The 16,887-nt window shown below is 45.7% G+C and overlaps 1 protein-coding gene across 4 annotated transcripts in view; it reads left to right on the top strand.

The window, feature by feature from the left end:
* Positions 1-16,887, top strand: part of PHKA2 (phosphorylase kinase regulatory subunit alpha 2) — an 85,443-nt gene that overhangs the window by 31,315 nt on the left and 37,241 nt on the right. For 3 of the 4 annotated variants that reach the window (XM_023514365.1, XM_023514363.1, XM_023514362.1), the window contains exons 4-11: positions 1,027-1,195; positions 3,645-3,727; positions 5,343-5,423; positions 6,775-6,873; positions 9,062-9,208; positions 10,931-10,984; positions 11,591-11,713; positions 15,892-15,987. In XM_023514365.1, coding sequence (XP_023370133.1) covers positions 1,027-1,195; positions 3,645-3,727; positions 5,343-5,423; positions 6,775-6,873; positions 9,062-9,208; positions 10,931-10,984; positions 11,591-11,713; positions 15,892-15,987 — 852 coding nt within the window. The remainder of the gene's footprint in view (positions 1-1,026; positions 1,196-3,644; positions 3,728-5,342; positions 5,424-6,774; positions 6,874-9,061; positions 9,209-10,930; positions 10,985-11,590; positions 11,714-15,891; positions 15,988-16,887) is intronic. The other variant, XM_023514364.1, reaches the window with a different exon arrangement.

Genomic DNA, 16,887 nt, shown 5'->3' with positions numbered 1-16,887 from the left:
CCACAACGCCTGGCTATTTTCTTGTTGCAGATGTCATTGTTGCTTAGCTGGCTGGGGCTGGACTTAAACCCATCAACCTCGGTGCATGTGGCTGGCACCGTAACCACTGTGCTACAGGCACCGAGCCAAAGGGTATATTTTCATCTGAGACAAAATGCTTGAGGTTTTAAAACTTGACACTACCATTTACTGACATAGTCAGTGAGGGGTACAGAAAACAATTCATTGAGCACGTACTATATACAGAACATTATGCTGGGATCTGCACAAATCCAAAAATGAATATGATATAGTCCTGCAAAGACAGAGTTGCTCTTTTCCTCTCAACAATTAGGAAATAAAAAGTTGAAATTTATTTATTTATTTTTATTTTATTTTAGAGACAGAATCTCACTTTGTCACCCTCAGTACAATGCCATGGTGTCACAGCTCACAGCAACCTCCAGCTCCTGGGCTCAGGCGATTCTCTTGCCTTAGCCTCCCAAGTAGCTGGGATTATAGGTGCGCCTGCCACAATGCCTGGCTATTTTTTTGTTGCAATTTGGCCGGGGCCGGGTTTGAACCTACCACCCTTGGCATATGGGGTCAGTGCCCTACTCACTGAGCCATAGGTGCCACCTGAGAAGTTGAAATTTGAACAGGTCCTTTTCCTTCTCCCCTCCCTTTCTCCTTGAGTACTTGCCATGTGTCATAGCCGGGGATATGCAGACAAGGACACCCTTGGGCATGAAGTCTCACTCCTACATAGCTTGTAAAATCCTAGGGTGGGACATCTCTGGGGATAGGTGAGCAGAGTCCCTTGCCCAGCCCCTCTGTGCTGTGCTTACTAGCAGCTGCCTTCTGTCCTCTGGCTCCCAGAAGTAGTAGATAAGAGTCTAGATCAGTGGTTCTCAACCTGCTTAATGCTGCAGCCCTTTAATACAGTTCCTGTGGGTCGTGACCTACAGGTTGAAAACCACAGGTCTAGATCCTCCAGCAGCTGCGAACCCCTGTAACTATGTGGAGCTTGCTCACCTTCCCCCTCAGGTGGACAAAGTGGAGAAGTTCAAGCACACTCAGAGTACCAAGGACAGCCTGCATGCCAAGTACAACAGCGCCACCTGCAGCACTGTGGTGGGCGATGACCAGTGGGGCCACCTCCAGGTGGATGCCACCTCTCTCTTCCTACTGTTCCTGGCCCAGATGACTGCCTCGGGTGAGCGTGTTGTACAGGGACCGACAATCCAGAAAATGGGTGGGGAGGAGGGCAGACTGCAGCCCGTGTCTTAGTCTGTTTGTGTTGCTATGAGAAAATACCCAAGACTGGGCAGGCTATGAAGAATGGAAGTGCATTTTCTCACTGTTCTAGAGGCTGGGAAGTCCAAGATCAAGGCACCAACAGGTTTGGTTGGTCTGATAGGGGTTGCATCTTCCAGAATAGAGGAACACTGTGTCTTCATATGGCAGGAGACAAAAGGGCAAGGAGTCAAACACTCTGAGGAGCCTTAATCCTACTCATAGGGGAGGAGTCAGCATGGCCTAGTCATTTCTTAAGCCTCCACCCCTTAATACCATCACATTGTCGACACCTGGATTTTGGAAGGAGCACATTCAAGCTGTAATTCTGAGTGAGCAGTTTATGTAAAGGAAAAGCACACTTCTCTATGATATAACACATTTGGCTCTGTGACAGGGCAGGGAGTAAGCGCAGGGACCCTGTCTGTGACCTGCAGACAGGATAGTCATTCCCTACCTGGCACCTGCAGCATGAGGGCTGTTGAGCTGGACGCTAGCTTCTTTCTGTTGAGCACAGAGCTTTCTTGCTGTCATTCTCACCTAGTTCCTGGAGCAACGTAGGTCAGGTCCAATGTTGGCAATTCAGCTATCTGCAGGCAGTCTCACCTCTGCTTTCAGAGGGATTAGCAGCCTTGTCCCTTTGGCTCTCCTGTCACTACCCCAGTAATCCTCTTCGAGACACACCCTCATTTACCCAAATTACATTCAAACAGCGTCATTTCCACCACTCAGCATCACCCACAGCTCACAGATGGCATGCCTTGTTCCTGTTGAAGCCAGAGCTGCCGGCTTCTACAGCAGCCTGGACTCCAGGTTTCCTGAGCTCTGCACTGTGGCCATCTGTGCACACCAAGTGGTCTCGCTGTCCCATGATGGCATCTGCTCTGGATACTTCCCCAGGTTAGGGCACTTAGTGGCTCTGTCTCAGAGTCCTCATCACTCACCAGCCCAGTCAACTGCCTTCCTGAAGTCGGCCATTTATTTCAGACTACAAATGTGAAACTCTAAAAGCAGCATCATTATGACTTAGTGAACAAACTACACATTTATCCAAATACTTTGGGGTTATGAAAGTTAATATGAGCTCACTGTAGACATTTTGGAAAATATGCCAAAATAGAAAGAAAAAATTCCACTGCTGATTTTCATTTGGAGGTGTCCCCTCTAGTCTTTCCTCTGTACTTTTCTTACATATTTAAGGGCACATTATACATGCGAACGTCGTCTTCTCATGACACAGCATTGTAACTTAAGCATTTCCCCAGTGATCTTGCAAGTCCTTCATAAACATTATTTTAGTGACTCTATCAGTGGCTACATCACAATCAACTATTCCTTTATTTATTTTTTTATTTTTTGCTGTTATAACTAATGTTGCCGTGCCAACTTTGACCCCATCCATCTCTGTCTACCTCTTTCTGATGGTTAGATGTCATTCAAAGGCTACTCATACACATTGCCAAATTGTTTTCCATTTCTAGTTAAACTTCTAATCTAGCTTACTAAAACTTCCCTCACCGATGTAAGAGTGCATATCTTATCATATTCATACCAGTATCAATAATTCATATTTTTAAAAAAATACATATACTATTGCCATACCTGACTGTAATTTCAAGACAACTTCAATTTCCAAACAACAAATCAGCTTTCTTGAACTCACCTGCCTCAGTGAGTTGATGCAACCCCCCCCCCCGACCCCCAGGCACGTTCTGGGAGCTGGGGTTTCCATGGGGAAAGGGAGGGTGGTTGGGGGGCAGAGGGCCAGCTCCTGAATCTGGGGGCTCTAGTTTCCCTATATATCCTCAGGGGGATTGCTTCTCAGCCTTTTGGCTAAGATCAAGTGTAGTACCTATGGGGAAAAGTACTCACCGTTCCCTTGGGCTCAGTCAAGGATCAGGACAGTGTCTCTGGTTCTTCTGGGCTAAATCCTTGCTTTGTTGGAACTTTCTCTGCGCCAATCCAACATGTACAAGAGACCCCGTACCTTCCATTTCAACCCTTTCTACTCTTAGGGACACACAGGAAAGTAGAGCCTGCTCTCTCTTTCCGTCCTTTCTTTCCTCCTTCCCTCCTTCTGTTCCTCCTCCTTTTCTTCCTTCCCTCTTCTCCTCTCCTCTCCTTTCTTTCCCGCTACCTCCCCTCGTCCATCGCTCCCTCCCTTCCCTCATTCCCTCCTCCTCTCCCTTCCTTCCTTAGATCAGACATTAACTGTGATGACTTCCTTCAAACTTAATTTTTGATGCCTTATGGAGAAAAACGAAAATAAGGGTAAAAGGACTTATTTCTCAGTGTGATATTTAGAATTCATGATTGGTAGCTCTCTCTTCACAACATGACTTAATAACCTCAGTGTTTTTCTTTCCTAGGCTTACGTATTGTTTTCACCCTCGACGAAGTGGCCTTCATCCAGAATCTTGTCTTTTACATCGAAGCTGCATATAAAGTCGCCGTAAGGATCCACCCTGGTAGTCTGTCCAGGCATGCTAGTCGTCAAAAAGAATAAAAATCATACAGTTCCTTGAGGCCCAGGCTCTTCGGGGCTAACTTGCGGAGTCCTTATGGAAAGGGTGGGCCTTTAGTTGTTCCTTGGAGGTTGAGCAAGGTCTAGGGAAGCCCAGGGGCATTGGGCATTTCGAATAGCTTGAGCAGTCCAGGAGGCAGGAAGAGCCTCTGAGCATGTGCAGGGGGGAACTTGGGGAGAAGGGTGTAGAGTGAAGGAGTAGACTTGAGTGAAAGTTGACATTGGAAAAGAATAGAAAATAAAGTCAGCTTGTAGGCACGCAGCGGGAGGCCAGGTCACAGAAGGCATGCCATCCAGACAGAGCCGTGAATGTGTTCCACTCGTCATTTTCGACTCTGAAGCAGGAAGTGAAGGGATGAAAGCAGTGTTTGAGGATGAGTCACCTGGCCCTGGGGTGGGAGGAAGGATGGGCTGGCGTGCAGGAGGGCAGGACTCCAGGAGTACTGGAGGAGGGAGTCCTGAGCTCAGCTGCTAGGCTTGTGCGGCAGGAAGGCGTCAAAACTGGCCCCAGGATGTCCCAGTCTTAATTTTCACATCTCAAAAATGGTCATCTTTGGAGATGAACTTCAGTCCTGTTTTTGTTGGGTCGTAAGCTTTCACCAGTGCACATAGCATTATTTCAAACCAGCATCCAATACACGGGTGTTGAAATGAAAATAGGAACTATGACTAGTAGGTACACGTATCTCAGTCCTCTGTGTGACAGTGTTCCCAGCCAATTCATTAATTGGTTACAAACGCCACACAGATTCAGCGTTCTGTGCCTCAGTGTTGACTTCGGCTCCACTTACTTGCTTAAGCCTTTTTTGGGCCCCATGAGGTAATGCTAAAAATAGGTATTAAATTCTTGTAGATGGCTTTCTTGGCTTTAAGTAGATACAAGCCACTTGTTAACGTTTCTGTATTCCATCCAACAATTTCATATAAGGTCAGAGGCACTGGTTAAATAGAACGGCAGCATTTTATTTGATTTTAAGATAAATATAATATTTTTGTTCTCATATATCAAGAGCTTCTTACAAATTAATACCTTTTAGAAAAGGAAATTCGAGAGTGCTTTTGTTCCACTTGAGTATTTTCTTCAATAAGTCTGCACAGAGGTCGCAGGAACCGCAGCTGAGAGGTAGGCAGCAGGAGCTGCAGAGTCTTGGAGACGGTCCATTACGCCTGTGGCATTGTAAAGGAAACATTTAGCCTTAGCACCTCTCTTTTTTCTTTTTTTTGAGACAGAGTCTCACTGTGTCACCTTGGGTAGAGTACTGTGGTGTCACAGCTCACAGCAACCTCAAACTCTTGGGCTTAAGCAATCCTCTTGCCTCAGCCTCCCAAGTAGCTGGGACTACAGGCACCCGCTACAATGCCCAGCTGTTTTCTGGTTGCAGTTGTCATTGTTGTTTAGCAGGCCGGGGCTGGGCTCAAACCTGCCCGCCTTGGTGTATGTGGCCGGCACCCTACCTGCTGAGCTGCGGGTGCTGGGCCAGCGCCTTAGCGCTTCTCATGCGCCTCTTTCTCCCCTTCTGATCGCTACTTCTCTCCCCCCCAGGATTACGGAATGTGGGAGCGTGGCGATAAGACTAACCAGGGTATCCCGGAACTGAATGCCAGCTCTGTAGGAATGGCGAAGGTGACAGTCCTCCTGTTTATTCTTCCTCTGTGTGTTTGTACTGCTTTCATTTGGTTCATGAGGAATTTGGATTTAATCTGATTAGCACATTTTTCGAAAGTCAACGGCAAGAATGTGAAGTTCAAGTGGCATGTGTACACACTCCCGTCACCCCCGCCAACTAAAATGATGAGTAAAGAAAGTAGGTTTCCCATGCCGAGGTCTGCGTGTGGTGCAAACACAGAGCACTCCATCCTTGTTAGCCAGTATTGTCACCCGTGGGTCCAAGCCAGTGATTTTCAACTGGTGTGAGCTATGAGAGGATCTAAGGGTCCTGTGAAAATTTTTTAAAAGATCATTAATTAAACTATTTTCAAAAGAAGTTCAAAGTACAATAAGTATATTCTTTTTTTTACTCTTTTGTTTTTAATCAACTTAATGTAAGAGTGCCATGGAAGTTTAACTATAGGTCCAAGTGTTCCCTGAGATTAAAAAAGGATAAAAAACACTGATCTGAGCTCTGGTTGTTGGAGGAGCTGCATGTATGACATCCCAACCTCTTTTCTGGGTCATAGAGAGGGCTGAAGAATATGATCGCTTTGTGGGTCGGGCTCACAAGTTCGAAAGTCTGCAAGTTCAGGTGAGTAACAATAGGAGTGAAGTTGGCCAGATAGCAGGCTGTCCAGGGGCGAGTATCTGGACTCTAGGAGCTTGCCCTCAGGGCATTCCAGTGCAGACTCATTTCGGAAATGCCCTGCCAGACAGAGCACAGCTGCGGGGGCAGGTTCAGTATACAGCACAGCCCGAGGTCCTGCTGTTGTCACAGACACTTACCCTGCCTCCTTCCCTCCCTCTTGCTCAAGACTGACGTGTATTTTTGGACAGAGTAAAGGCTCCCGTGCCAGAATGTTTAAACTAACAATACATATGCTCTGTTAAGGTAAATGGGCAGAAAATGTGCTTATTACTCAATGAGTGAACTTTCTGAAGTCCCAGATACACCATGTTCAAAGTCACTGCTAACATAGGTGAGGGGAAAGTCGACCGTGAATGTAGTGCCATACATACACACCCATGCTACTGTGGCCTGGTTACTCTTTCATTTTTTTGGTTGAATGCTCACTTCATTTGGGGCAATGTCTTTCTGTTTTCTTCTTCTTGTTCCCGTATTGAGAAGCAACCTACGGGAAAGCTCTGATCCACTGAAAATAGGGGTAGAACATGACTCTAGGACTTGATGGCTGGATTTTAAGGATGTGATTCATCGCCTTTGGGAGAACGTGTATGCTAGGTTGCTTAATGACAGAGGCGTGCCGGATGTTGGAGTGTATGTATATTAGAAAGAAAAAGTAATTCCTGCCTGTGTTTGTAGGCTGCTCTTGAGGCAATTGATGAACTGGACCTGTTTGGAGCACATGGAGGACGCAAGTCAGTGATCCATGTCCTGCCTGATGAAGTTGAGCATTGCCAGGTAACAGCCAGTCTCTTGCATTGAGAATAGGGAAGGAGAGAGAGGCCCGGAGGGAACCTGGGCCCGCCTTCTCTACCTTCTACCTGGGCTGTACTTGGCTTCTTTGAGCTAATTTCCTCAGCTGTAAAATGAGGGGCATGCTGGGACCCCCTCCTGCTTCATAGGGTGGTTGTAAGGATCAATTGGCAATAATCGTGCTGCGGATAAACCTCATTGGCTCTGACACTGCCACTGCACAAAGCTTAGGATCAAAGTAAATCAACTTAGTTTGTCCAAACACTTTGTAAGCCAGAAAGTACGGTGGAAATGGAAGACACGGTGATGCCATGTGTATGGAGTCAGCAGTCAAAGCAGCCTTGTGAGAGAGGCAAAATCTGTTTTATATTTTTTGAGCACATTGGTGGTTTTCTCTCAGGTTTATTTTCAAAGAGCCCCCAAATTGAATGGCCAGCAAGCGCTAGTGCACTTGGTGGTGGTGGCGAGGTTGAGGATGCACGAGATGGGTAGTGGAGAAGAGATGAGATGAGAGAGATGGGAGATTAGTAGAACCTCCATGAAACACAGATCAGAAAAAGGAATTTTTTTTTGTTTTTTTTTAGACTGAGTGTCACTTTGTCATTCTTGGTAGAATGCCATGGTGTCATAGCTCTCAGCAACCTCAAACTTTTGGGCTCAAGTGATTCTTTTGCCTCAGCCTCCCAAGTAACTGGGACTACAGGCACCTGCCATGATGCCCGGCTATTTTTAGAGATGCGGTCTCACTCTGGCTCAGGCTGGTCTTGAACTTGTGAGCTCAGGAAGTCCACCTGCCTTGGCCTCCCAGAGTGCTAGGATTATAGGCATGAGCCACCTCAGAGAAAGGAATGATTTGATACACGTTGGAGCACTTAGTAAGCAGACAGAAAATCATCAATTGCTAGCCAGTCAGCAAAGTCTTATTTAGTGAGGGCCTACTGTGTACCAGATACTGTGCCAGGGCTAAAGTGAGTCAGATTCATGAAAACCTGAAAAAAAAAATATGACTCCAGTGTCATAATATTGAAAACAACATAAAGATTAAAGCTTGATGCAGGTGTATGATACTGAGTCCCTCTAAGATCTGCTTCTTATTAAATTTATCCAAAAGAGGAAAAAAAAAAAACTTGAATGGAGAGTTCCCAGTGGGAGTTAGGATTTCAGGCAGAGAAAGCCTAGGGAAGAGTGACTAGTTACAGAGCAGGGCCCAGGGCCAGTTGGCTCTGGAAAATAAAACTTTATTCTGAAGCTGATATGTTCTATACATCGCATGACCCCACCTTCCAGCTTACTCCATTTCACCCCATTAAGTAGTGCTTAAGGGGAAATCTGATCTTTCTTGGGGCAACAGAGTCAGGCTGGAGTGCATCTTAATAGACAAATAGTCCAGCGGAAGTGTGTGAGCTTTGCAGCCAGCTGGGCTTGTCACTTACTAGCTGCGTGCCCTTATGCACAAGTCTCTATATCTCAGAGTCCTCATATGTGAATTGGACATAATACTCTAAGTCCTTCCTATGTGGGAGAGTTAATGAGCTTATGTTTGCAGAGGTCTGGCTCCATGTCTGTTCATGTGAAACTCTTCCCCAAATTTCCTTATAATTTGAACTTCTTTCCAAGTTTACAATGTCTAATACAGCCACCTTACAATCGAAGCCATATTCCGATGCCTCTAAGTAACCCTACAAAGGCCCTAGGACCACTTAGCCTGCACATTCATGAGATCTTCTGGATTTGACTCCTACTTTAAGTGGTTTCTGGATCACCTCATCCAACTGGTCATATTCCACAGAAGCCAGACATTTCTCCATGCTGGCCCCATATATGTGTTTTTTGGTCTGCCTTCCTAGCCAGGACACCTTAGCCTACTGACACTGGTATCCCTGTAATTCCTACATGACCTAAAGGTGCAGCAGGGTCAACGGAGGGCACAGGAGGATGGGACACAAGGAGCTCCCAGCACAGGCTCCAGGCAGACCATGCTTTCTCCACTCCCAGGGGCTCCACAAAGAACAGGAATTATTAGCTGGGGTGGGCAAGATGGCCAGCAGGAACTATGCTAGTAGGACAGAGTTCTATCAAAATTGGCCGCCTCATTTGAATGTCCCCTTAGAAGTAAGGTCATAGCCTTTAGATCCGCCATCTAACTCTCAGCGCCTCTTTGTTTCCCATTCAGTCTATTCTGTTCTCCATGCTGCCCAGAGCATCGACATCTAAAGAGATTGATGCTGGACTTCTTTCCATCATTTCCTTCCCGGCCTTTGCCGTGGAAGATGGAAACCTGGTGAATGTGACCAAAAATGAAATTATTTCCAAGCTGCAGGTAAGCACTGGTCAGGCTGCTGCCCTTCCGCCCTGTGTTAAGTGCCCCTCTCATATGAGCAGTGCACGTGACATGACCCGTGGAGCAGCTCACTCACACCTCGCTTCTCCGGGAGGTAATGACTTGGTTTGGCTCAGTGGTCTCCTAAAGCCAAGTTTGCAGGTGTGAAAACCAAGTCTCAGAGTGATGAAATGGCTTGGCTCTCCTCCAGCAGGCAGCTCTGAATTCACACTGCTGCGGAATTCTACAGTAGAGCTACTTAGCCCTGTAGAGGTCACAGTCTGCTTTGAGAGTCTCTTGAAAGCTAGAAACAAAAATGCATATGGCCCAATATCTCAAACTTCACACACAATTTCAGGGAACTTGGTGATCCCAACGTTACAGTAAGTTTTTCAAAATCCCTGTTGTGGCTGGGCGCAGTAGCTCACACCTTTAATCCTAGCACTCTAGGAGACTGAGGCAGGTGGGTTGCTTGAGCTGAGTTCGAGACCAGTGTGAGCAAGAGCGAGACCCTGTTTCTACTAAAAATAGAAAAACTAGCTGGGTGTTGTGGCGGGCACCTGTAGGCCTAGCTTCTTGGGAGCTGAGGCAGGAGGGTTACTTGAACCCAGGAGTTTGAGGTTGCTGTGAACTGTGACACTATGGCACTCTACCAAGGGCTATAAATTGAGACTCTGTCTCAAAAAAAAGAAAAAAATCCCTGTTCTGAGGTGAAATGCAGTAAGTATGACACAGTACACTAAACTGAGAACGTTATTAAGTATTCCAGCCAACGGCAGTTATCAAGGAAATTATCAAAGAATCTAAGTTTCCTAGGCTGAAATCTGTGTGCTAATCGTCCTACTTAAATTTGGTGGCAAATGGGTTTTTTGCCCTTGGTCTCCAGTCATATTTCCAAAAGAAGGCAGCCGTAGCAGTCAGGGTTCAGTGGAGAAAAAGGAATCTTTTCAGGTAGTTGAAGAGGGAAGGGAGTTAGTGCAGGGAAGGTTTAGGACCAGAGCAGGTTCTGGGCTGAGCCTCAGGGGAGGACCCTCAGGACAGCACAGACCTGTCTCTGCGCTGAGGTAGAGCAGCCTCTGCGGCAGTAGCCCCCCCACCCCTGCAAGAAGCTGGAGAATGGACACCCAAAGCTGCGATCCAAGGCTTAGGGGGTCAGATTAAGAGATTGCTGCCCCTTCCCTCCTCTCCTGAGACCCAAGAAGCTGGAGAGGAACACCAGCGCCTACAGCAGGAAAGCTAGCAGGGATGGGCCTGAGCCCAGGAAGGTCCCTCCCTAGCGCCCTGCTGAGCGCTGTGTGTGTGTGTGGGTGCACCCAGAGCCTCGTCTAGGGAATATCCTTTTAGCTTCCGAATCTTTCCAGTAGGAGTAAACCAGTCTAAGCATCTGCCCTAAATAGTGAAGGTCCCTTTGCGTCTTTGTGTGATACAGTAAATCAGAACAAAAGAGGCGTCCTTCACTGAACTCTTAGGAATTATTCTTGCAGCCCCACTACTTCAATGGACTGTTTGGCATTCCCTTCTGGGTACTCCTCAAACCTGAATGTACTTTGCTTATCACTTAAAAAATAACCGTACGGATAAGCAAAGAACACTGGGTTGTACACAAAATTCATCACCAAGAGATTTATGGGAAAGAGGGTCAAGGGCTGACATGAATTACCAAGGAGGCAAGAGAAATTCCTCTGATCTCATCAAATGTCCTTTCTTGCTTTATCTTATTAGGGGCGTTACGGATGCTGTCGCTTTCTCCGAGATGGTTATAAAACCCCGAGAGAGGTTGTATTTATGCACTGTTTCTTATGGTTCCATAACTGCTTCATATCTGAGTTGCCCCTGCGTTATTCTCCATCTATTGATTATAATTATATGTTGGAATATTGGAAAAGGAAGTATTAATTTGGGAGTCAGCAAGCCTGCAGTTAGGCAGTAGAATAGTAAGATCCTCAGGAAGACGGTGAGCTAGTAGTTGCAAACCAGCTTGTAGACAAGGACAAACAGTTTTGTGGCCCACACATTTTTCATAAAGACGGTGGCTTCTCTTTGGCTTTCTTTGCCACAGTGACTAATACAATACAATGATATAAATAAAACAGATTGTCTGCAAAGCAGTGTGATGGGCAAATTGCTATTTATTTGTTAAAGACATAGGACGTTTTAGTGTAATAAACTATCAAGGAGTCTTGTATGTGTTTTTACTTTCTGAAAATGTATCATGGAAAACTGCCAAAAATAGCATCTCCCCATTTATAGCAAAATCGTAGTCCTGCCATCTCAGAGCGGCATTAAACCAGGCCAGCAAGGAAAACCCAGGGAGGCACAGCGGTATTCTGTATGTAATGTGACATGGCCCTTAGTTTAAAAGATTGACATATGTGATTCCAGGACCCAAGCAGATTGCATTATGATCCAGCGGAACTCAAGCTCTTTGAAAACATCGAATGTGAGTGGCCTGTGTTCTGGACATATTTTATAATAGATGGAGTCTTCAACGGTGACGCTGTTCAGGTGAGCAAATGCTGGGCATTATGTTGGTAGTAAGCACTTCATCCCACTGGTGTGCTGATTATTAGAATGCAGGTTATGCAAGAATTTAAGTCACTGTTTTGGTTATCTGTTGCCATTTAACAAATTTCCCCCAAATTCAGTGAAATGGAAGCAATGGCTCTTGTACTTATTTGCTCCTGATTCTTCAATTTGGACAGGACCCAGCAGGGACAGGTTGTCTCACCTGGTGTCAGCTGGGATGGTTCTATAGGGCGGAGGATCTACCTCCAAGATGGCCTCCACTCACGGGTGGATGCCGGCTGGTAGCTGATGCTGAGAGCTCAGCTGTGCTGGTGGCTGGGGCCTTGACTCTCCTCCATGTGACTAGCTTGGGGGACCCACAGCATTGTAGTCTCTGGGCCATTAGACCATTTTATGTGGTAGTTGTCTTCCTCTCACCTCCCAGAAGGCAAAAGCAGCACTGCCAACCTTTCTTAAGATTTAGGCCAGAAACTGGCAAAGTGTTACTCTGATCACATTCTTTTGGGAAAAGGGCCATCCCACGTTCAAGGGGGAGGGGACTAGACAAGGGCATGAGTACTAGGAGGCATGGGTTATTGGGGACCACCCATGAACAGTCTGTCATGGACAGTTCTGTTGTTGCTGTTGTTCTTTCCGGATCAGCCAGTGGTTTTGCTGTCTTCAGCTGTAGTTTAATGCGCTCTCGGATAACTCGGTGTTTAATATAACAGCCTCCTAATTGGTCTCCCAGCCTTGCCCCAGCTCCCTGCTGTTTCTGTTCTCACCCAGGGAAGAATTCCATTATGCTACTGCAGTGGCTTTCTCATTGCTTCTGGGGTGAAGTCCAAGTGCTTCGTGTGTTTTGTAGGGTTCCAGAGCCTCTGGTCTGTGTTTTTACCATTTTAGCCTAACTTCTTACTGCTTATTCCCTCTCTCGAGTTCTGTGATCCAAGCACACTGAACTCCATTCGGTCCTTGGACCAGGTCATACTCTCCTCGCATCTCAAAGGCCTAGAACATTCTTTTCTTCCTCAGTTCTCCTCCCTCCTTCACCTGGTTCCTTCTGAAAGCCTTCTCTGACCCTAGAATCTGGGTCAGATACCCCTGTGCCCCACAGTACCTGTAACAGCATGGGCCACACAGAGGGAATATTTCATTTCCCACTTACCTGTCAAAGGGCCCTGGTAGAGACCATCTCTATCTGGTTTACACATATAGTCCCTGTGCTGAGTACGTGGAGCTCAGTGAATATCTGGAATGTAACACTCATTTGGTCAAGGCAAATTTCTCTAGCTTCTACTTGAGCCCTGCGCTGAGCCCTGAGCATACCTCGTGGAGCAGAGCCGGGAAGCTTATGTGAATGACTGGCATTCAGATGCTTTGCCATCTTTCAGCAGGTTGTGTCTCACGTCTCAGGGAGGGGCTGATGAGCAACCAGAGGTTCTTTTTAGCTTTTGAAAGTTCCCCAGCTCAGGACTGCCCAGGAGCGTCAGAACTGGCAGTAAGCTTGAAATGTCAATATTCCCTGTTGTTGATTCTTACTCTTAAGGTTTACTGATTACCTTGGGCTTTCTGTCTTTTTTATCTCAGAATTGAAAGATCTTAAAAGGAGTGAGTTTGAATTCCGACTGTGAACAGCCTTAACAATGATTAGGGGGAAAAAGAAAAAGCTGAGGAGAGGAAAATGCTTAGCATCTTGTTTTCAGGTCTTTCGGAATGTACTACCCTATACCAGTGTGGGCCTGCTCACTTGTCGCCCAGTGACATTTAAAAAGTGATACACTTGTGGTCATGCTTTGCCATGCATAAATTGAAAATGAAAAGAAAATGAGATCTGGAAGGCACTTGACTGGGCTCGCCAAAGAAGAAATGTGTTAAATAGTTGGGTGACTGGTTAAGGGTTCCTCTCCTTCTCTCTTTTCTCATACGTTAGTTTTTATTACTGCTTTTTTATTTTTTTTTTATTTTATTTATTTTTTTTTTTTAAGAGTCAACTTTATTATTGTAGGTTAGTCTTTTTTTTTTTTTGAGACAGAGTCTCACTATGTCACCCTAAGAGTGCCGTGGCATTACAGCTCACAGCAACCTCCAACTCCTGGGCTCAAGCGAGTCTCCTGCCTCTGCCTCCCAAGCAGCTGGGACCACAGGCGCCCGCCACAACGCCTGGCTATTTTTTGGTTGCAGCCATCATTGTTGTTTGGCGGGTCCGGGCTGGGGATTCGAACCTGCCACCTTAGGTGTACGTGGCTGGCGCCTTAGCAGGTTGAGCTATAGGCGCCGAGCCACTGCTTTTTTAATTTAATGGAAACCTTTGCTTCAACAACTTTTCTTGTATTGGGTAGTGCATCCTAAGAATCAGTGTACATGAATCATAGTATGTACATTTCATTTTTCTCACATCAGATTTATTCAGCAAATAGTACTTGAGCAATAAATGTTTCAATGGGTGCCTTTAAGATTTTTTTATTGATACAGAATATTTATACCTATTTATGAGGTACATGTGATATTCTGATACATGCATATAATATGTAATGTATCAAATCAGGCTATTTAAGATATCCCTCACCTTGAACATGCATCATTTCTTTGCACTGGGAACTGAGAAGGAACATAAAGAAAGGGGCTTCAAGAGGAGTGGGAGGAAAACCTAGCCTGTTGAACCAGGAAGTCTTGGAGGGCCAATAAGAATGTGGGTATGAGGTAACCTAGGTAACCAATGACCAATAGAAAGAGATAATCAGTGACCAATAGGAAAGGGCAATACTGCCTGGAGGCAAAGAGAGGCCAATGAAAGACTTGCACCCAATTTCAAAGGGTGAGAGTATTTATGCTCCTGCAGGCCTTTGCTTTTCTCTCTCTCTTTCATGAGAGGGACCTACTTCCAGCTCTCTTTGAAAGTACTCTAAACTTTCTCTGTTTTCTTCCTAAATAAAATCTTTCTTTGTTACCTGGAAACTTGTGCAGGTTACCTTGCTCTCTATTCACACTGCCTGTGCCACTTCAGTTTTATTTCCAGTTTCCACTCACTTTTGCTTTCAGTTACCACCATGCCTCAGTTGAACTTTCTAGCTCAGCCGAGTAATCAAACCAGGTCAACTAAGTTCGGGGAACTGGGTCCCCCTAGATCCCCAACAGGAACATTTCAGATCTTCTAGCTGTTTTGAAATATATGAAGCTGGACAGTTAAGTTTGGCACCTCATCCTAGAAAAAGTGCCACATACCTTATTGCTCGCTACAGTCACCTTCAAAGTACTCCCCTGGGCCATCTGGTGACTGTAGTGATATTCAGCAATGAAGTGTGTAACACTTTTTCTAGGATGAGTTTGTGAACTTAATTGCCCACCCTTGTATAATACACTATGTTGTTAAATATAGTCATGCTACACTGCCAACAAATATTAGAACTGATTCCTTCTATCTAACTGTATGCTTGTACCCATAAACCAACCTCTCTTCATCCCCCACCCCACCCCCTACCTTTTCCAGCCTCTGGTAACCACCATTCCACTCTCTACTTCCATGAAATCAACGTTTTTAGTTCCAACATATGAGTGAGAATATACAATATTTGGCTTTCTGTGCCTGGCTTATTTCACTTGACAATGTCTTCCAGTTCCATCCATCTTGCTGCAAATAGCAGGATTGCATCCTTCTTTGTGGTCAAATAATAATAAGTGCCTCTTAAGCAGAAAACTACCAACAGGTGGGAATTGGAGACACTATTTATGATTTGGCTCATTCCACCCCAAACTTTATAATCTGGTTGGTAAGACAAAATTTAAATATATGAGAAGTTAAGAGTGAAATATTTAAATGACGAGTTTGAGAAGGCATAGGAGAGGTGTGTGACACCCATCGTGGACATGAGTGCTATAAAAATTGCGAGGAAGAAACAGATTCTGCGTGATGGGGTACTTTGTCCCTTTGCCCTGAAGTTGGACAGGGGGGGCTGAGCATATACACAGCAGGGGAGGAGCAATTGTGTTTAGCCCGCTAACATTTGCTGTCAGCAGGTGTCTCCTGCGCTACAGGAGGTGAGGCATTTGAAGGTTTCTTTGCCCTGTGTCCAACTTCTAACCTGTTGCCAAGAGAGCTGTTTTCCTATGACATGCTAGTGGTACCGCATTCACGACTAGCCCTTTTTCTGACTGTGGGTGATGGGGCTATTTTCCAGGTCCAAGAGTACCGAGAGGCCCTAGAGGGAATATTAATCAGAGGCAAGAACGGGATCCACCTGGTGCCGGAACTCTATGCCATCCCACCACATAAGGTAACCACCCTGTGGCTGGAGCCCTTTGTGCCACTTTTTTAGAACAAAGTGAGTTGGTGCTTAGCCTGTTGATCGTATTCATCCCCTTTTTAGACCTAAAGAACTCTTTTCTTTTCTTTTCTTTTTGATTTTTAGACATGATCTTGCTGTATCACCCAGGCTAGAGTGCAGTGTTGTGATCACAGCTCACTGCAAGCCTCAAACTCTTGGGCTCAATGGATCCTCCTGCCTCAGCCTCCCATGTAGCTGGGACTACAGACACCCACACCACCATGTGTAGCCAATTTTTCTATCTTTTGTAGAGATGGGGTCTCGCTAGCTTGCCCAGGCTGGTCTCAAACTCTTGGCCTCAGGTGATCATCCCACCTTGACCTCCCAGAGTGTTAGGAATATAGGGGCCCAGACTTAAGGAACATTTTTCTCCTTAAGTGGTTTCTAAGGGCTTTGATCATGCTTCTGTCTATAACAAGGAGTTATGGCTTTGGAAAAACATGTGGGACATTAGGTGGCAGTTGAAGACCTTGAGGGGACACCTGTTCCTTCCCCAACCCCAGGCAGAAGGAATTTTAAAAAAGCACAAAACACTATTGTGCTCCCTGTTCTTACACATTTCCACAGGCAAACATTCTGGACCTAGATTGTGGGCTGTCACTTGGAAGCCTTTCTACGTCAGGGACAGAAAAACGTCCATTTCCAATAAGATGCCCAAAGATAGTTTTGTTCTATCCAGTTTCCTAAATCTGGTCACGATGGGCCTATATATCTTGGTGGGAAGATTTCCCTCTCAGCATCTCATGGTTAAAGGAAAGAATTCCCAATTCTAGTCTATTTGTCCCTCAGATGCTTCTGATGCTTTGATGCTTCCTTTTCTGTTTGTGGGATGAAAAGGCCTTCAGAGAA

Source organism: Otolemur garnettii, unplaced genomic scaffold, assembly GCF_000181295.1.
Source record: "Otolemur garnettii isolate 467f Iridium unplaced genomic scaffold, OtoGar3 scaffold00051, whole genome shotgun sequence".
Taxonomy (NCBI): Eukaryota; Metazoa; Chordata; class Mammalia; order Primates; family Galagidae; genus Otolemur; species Otolemur garnettii.
This window is presented reverse-complemented; position numbering and strand designations above follow the sequence as displayed.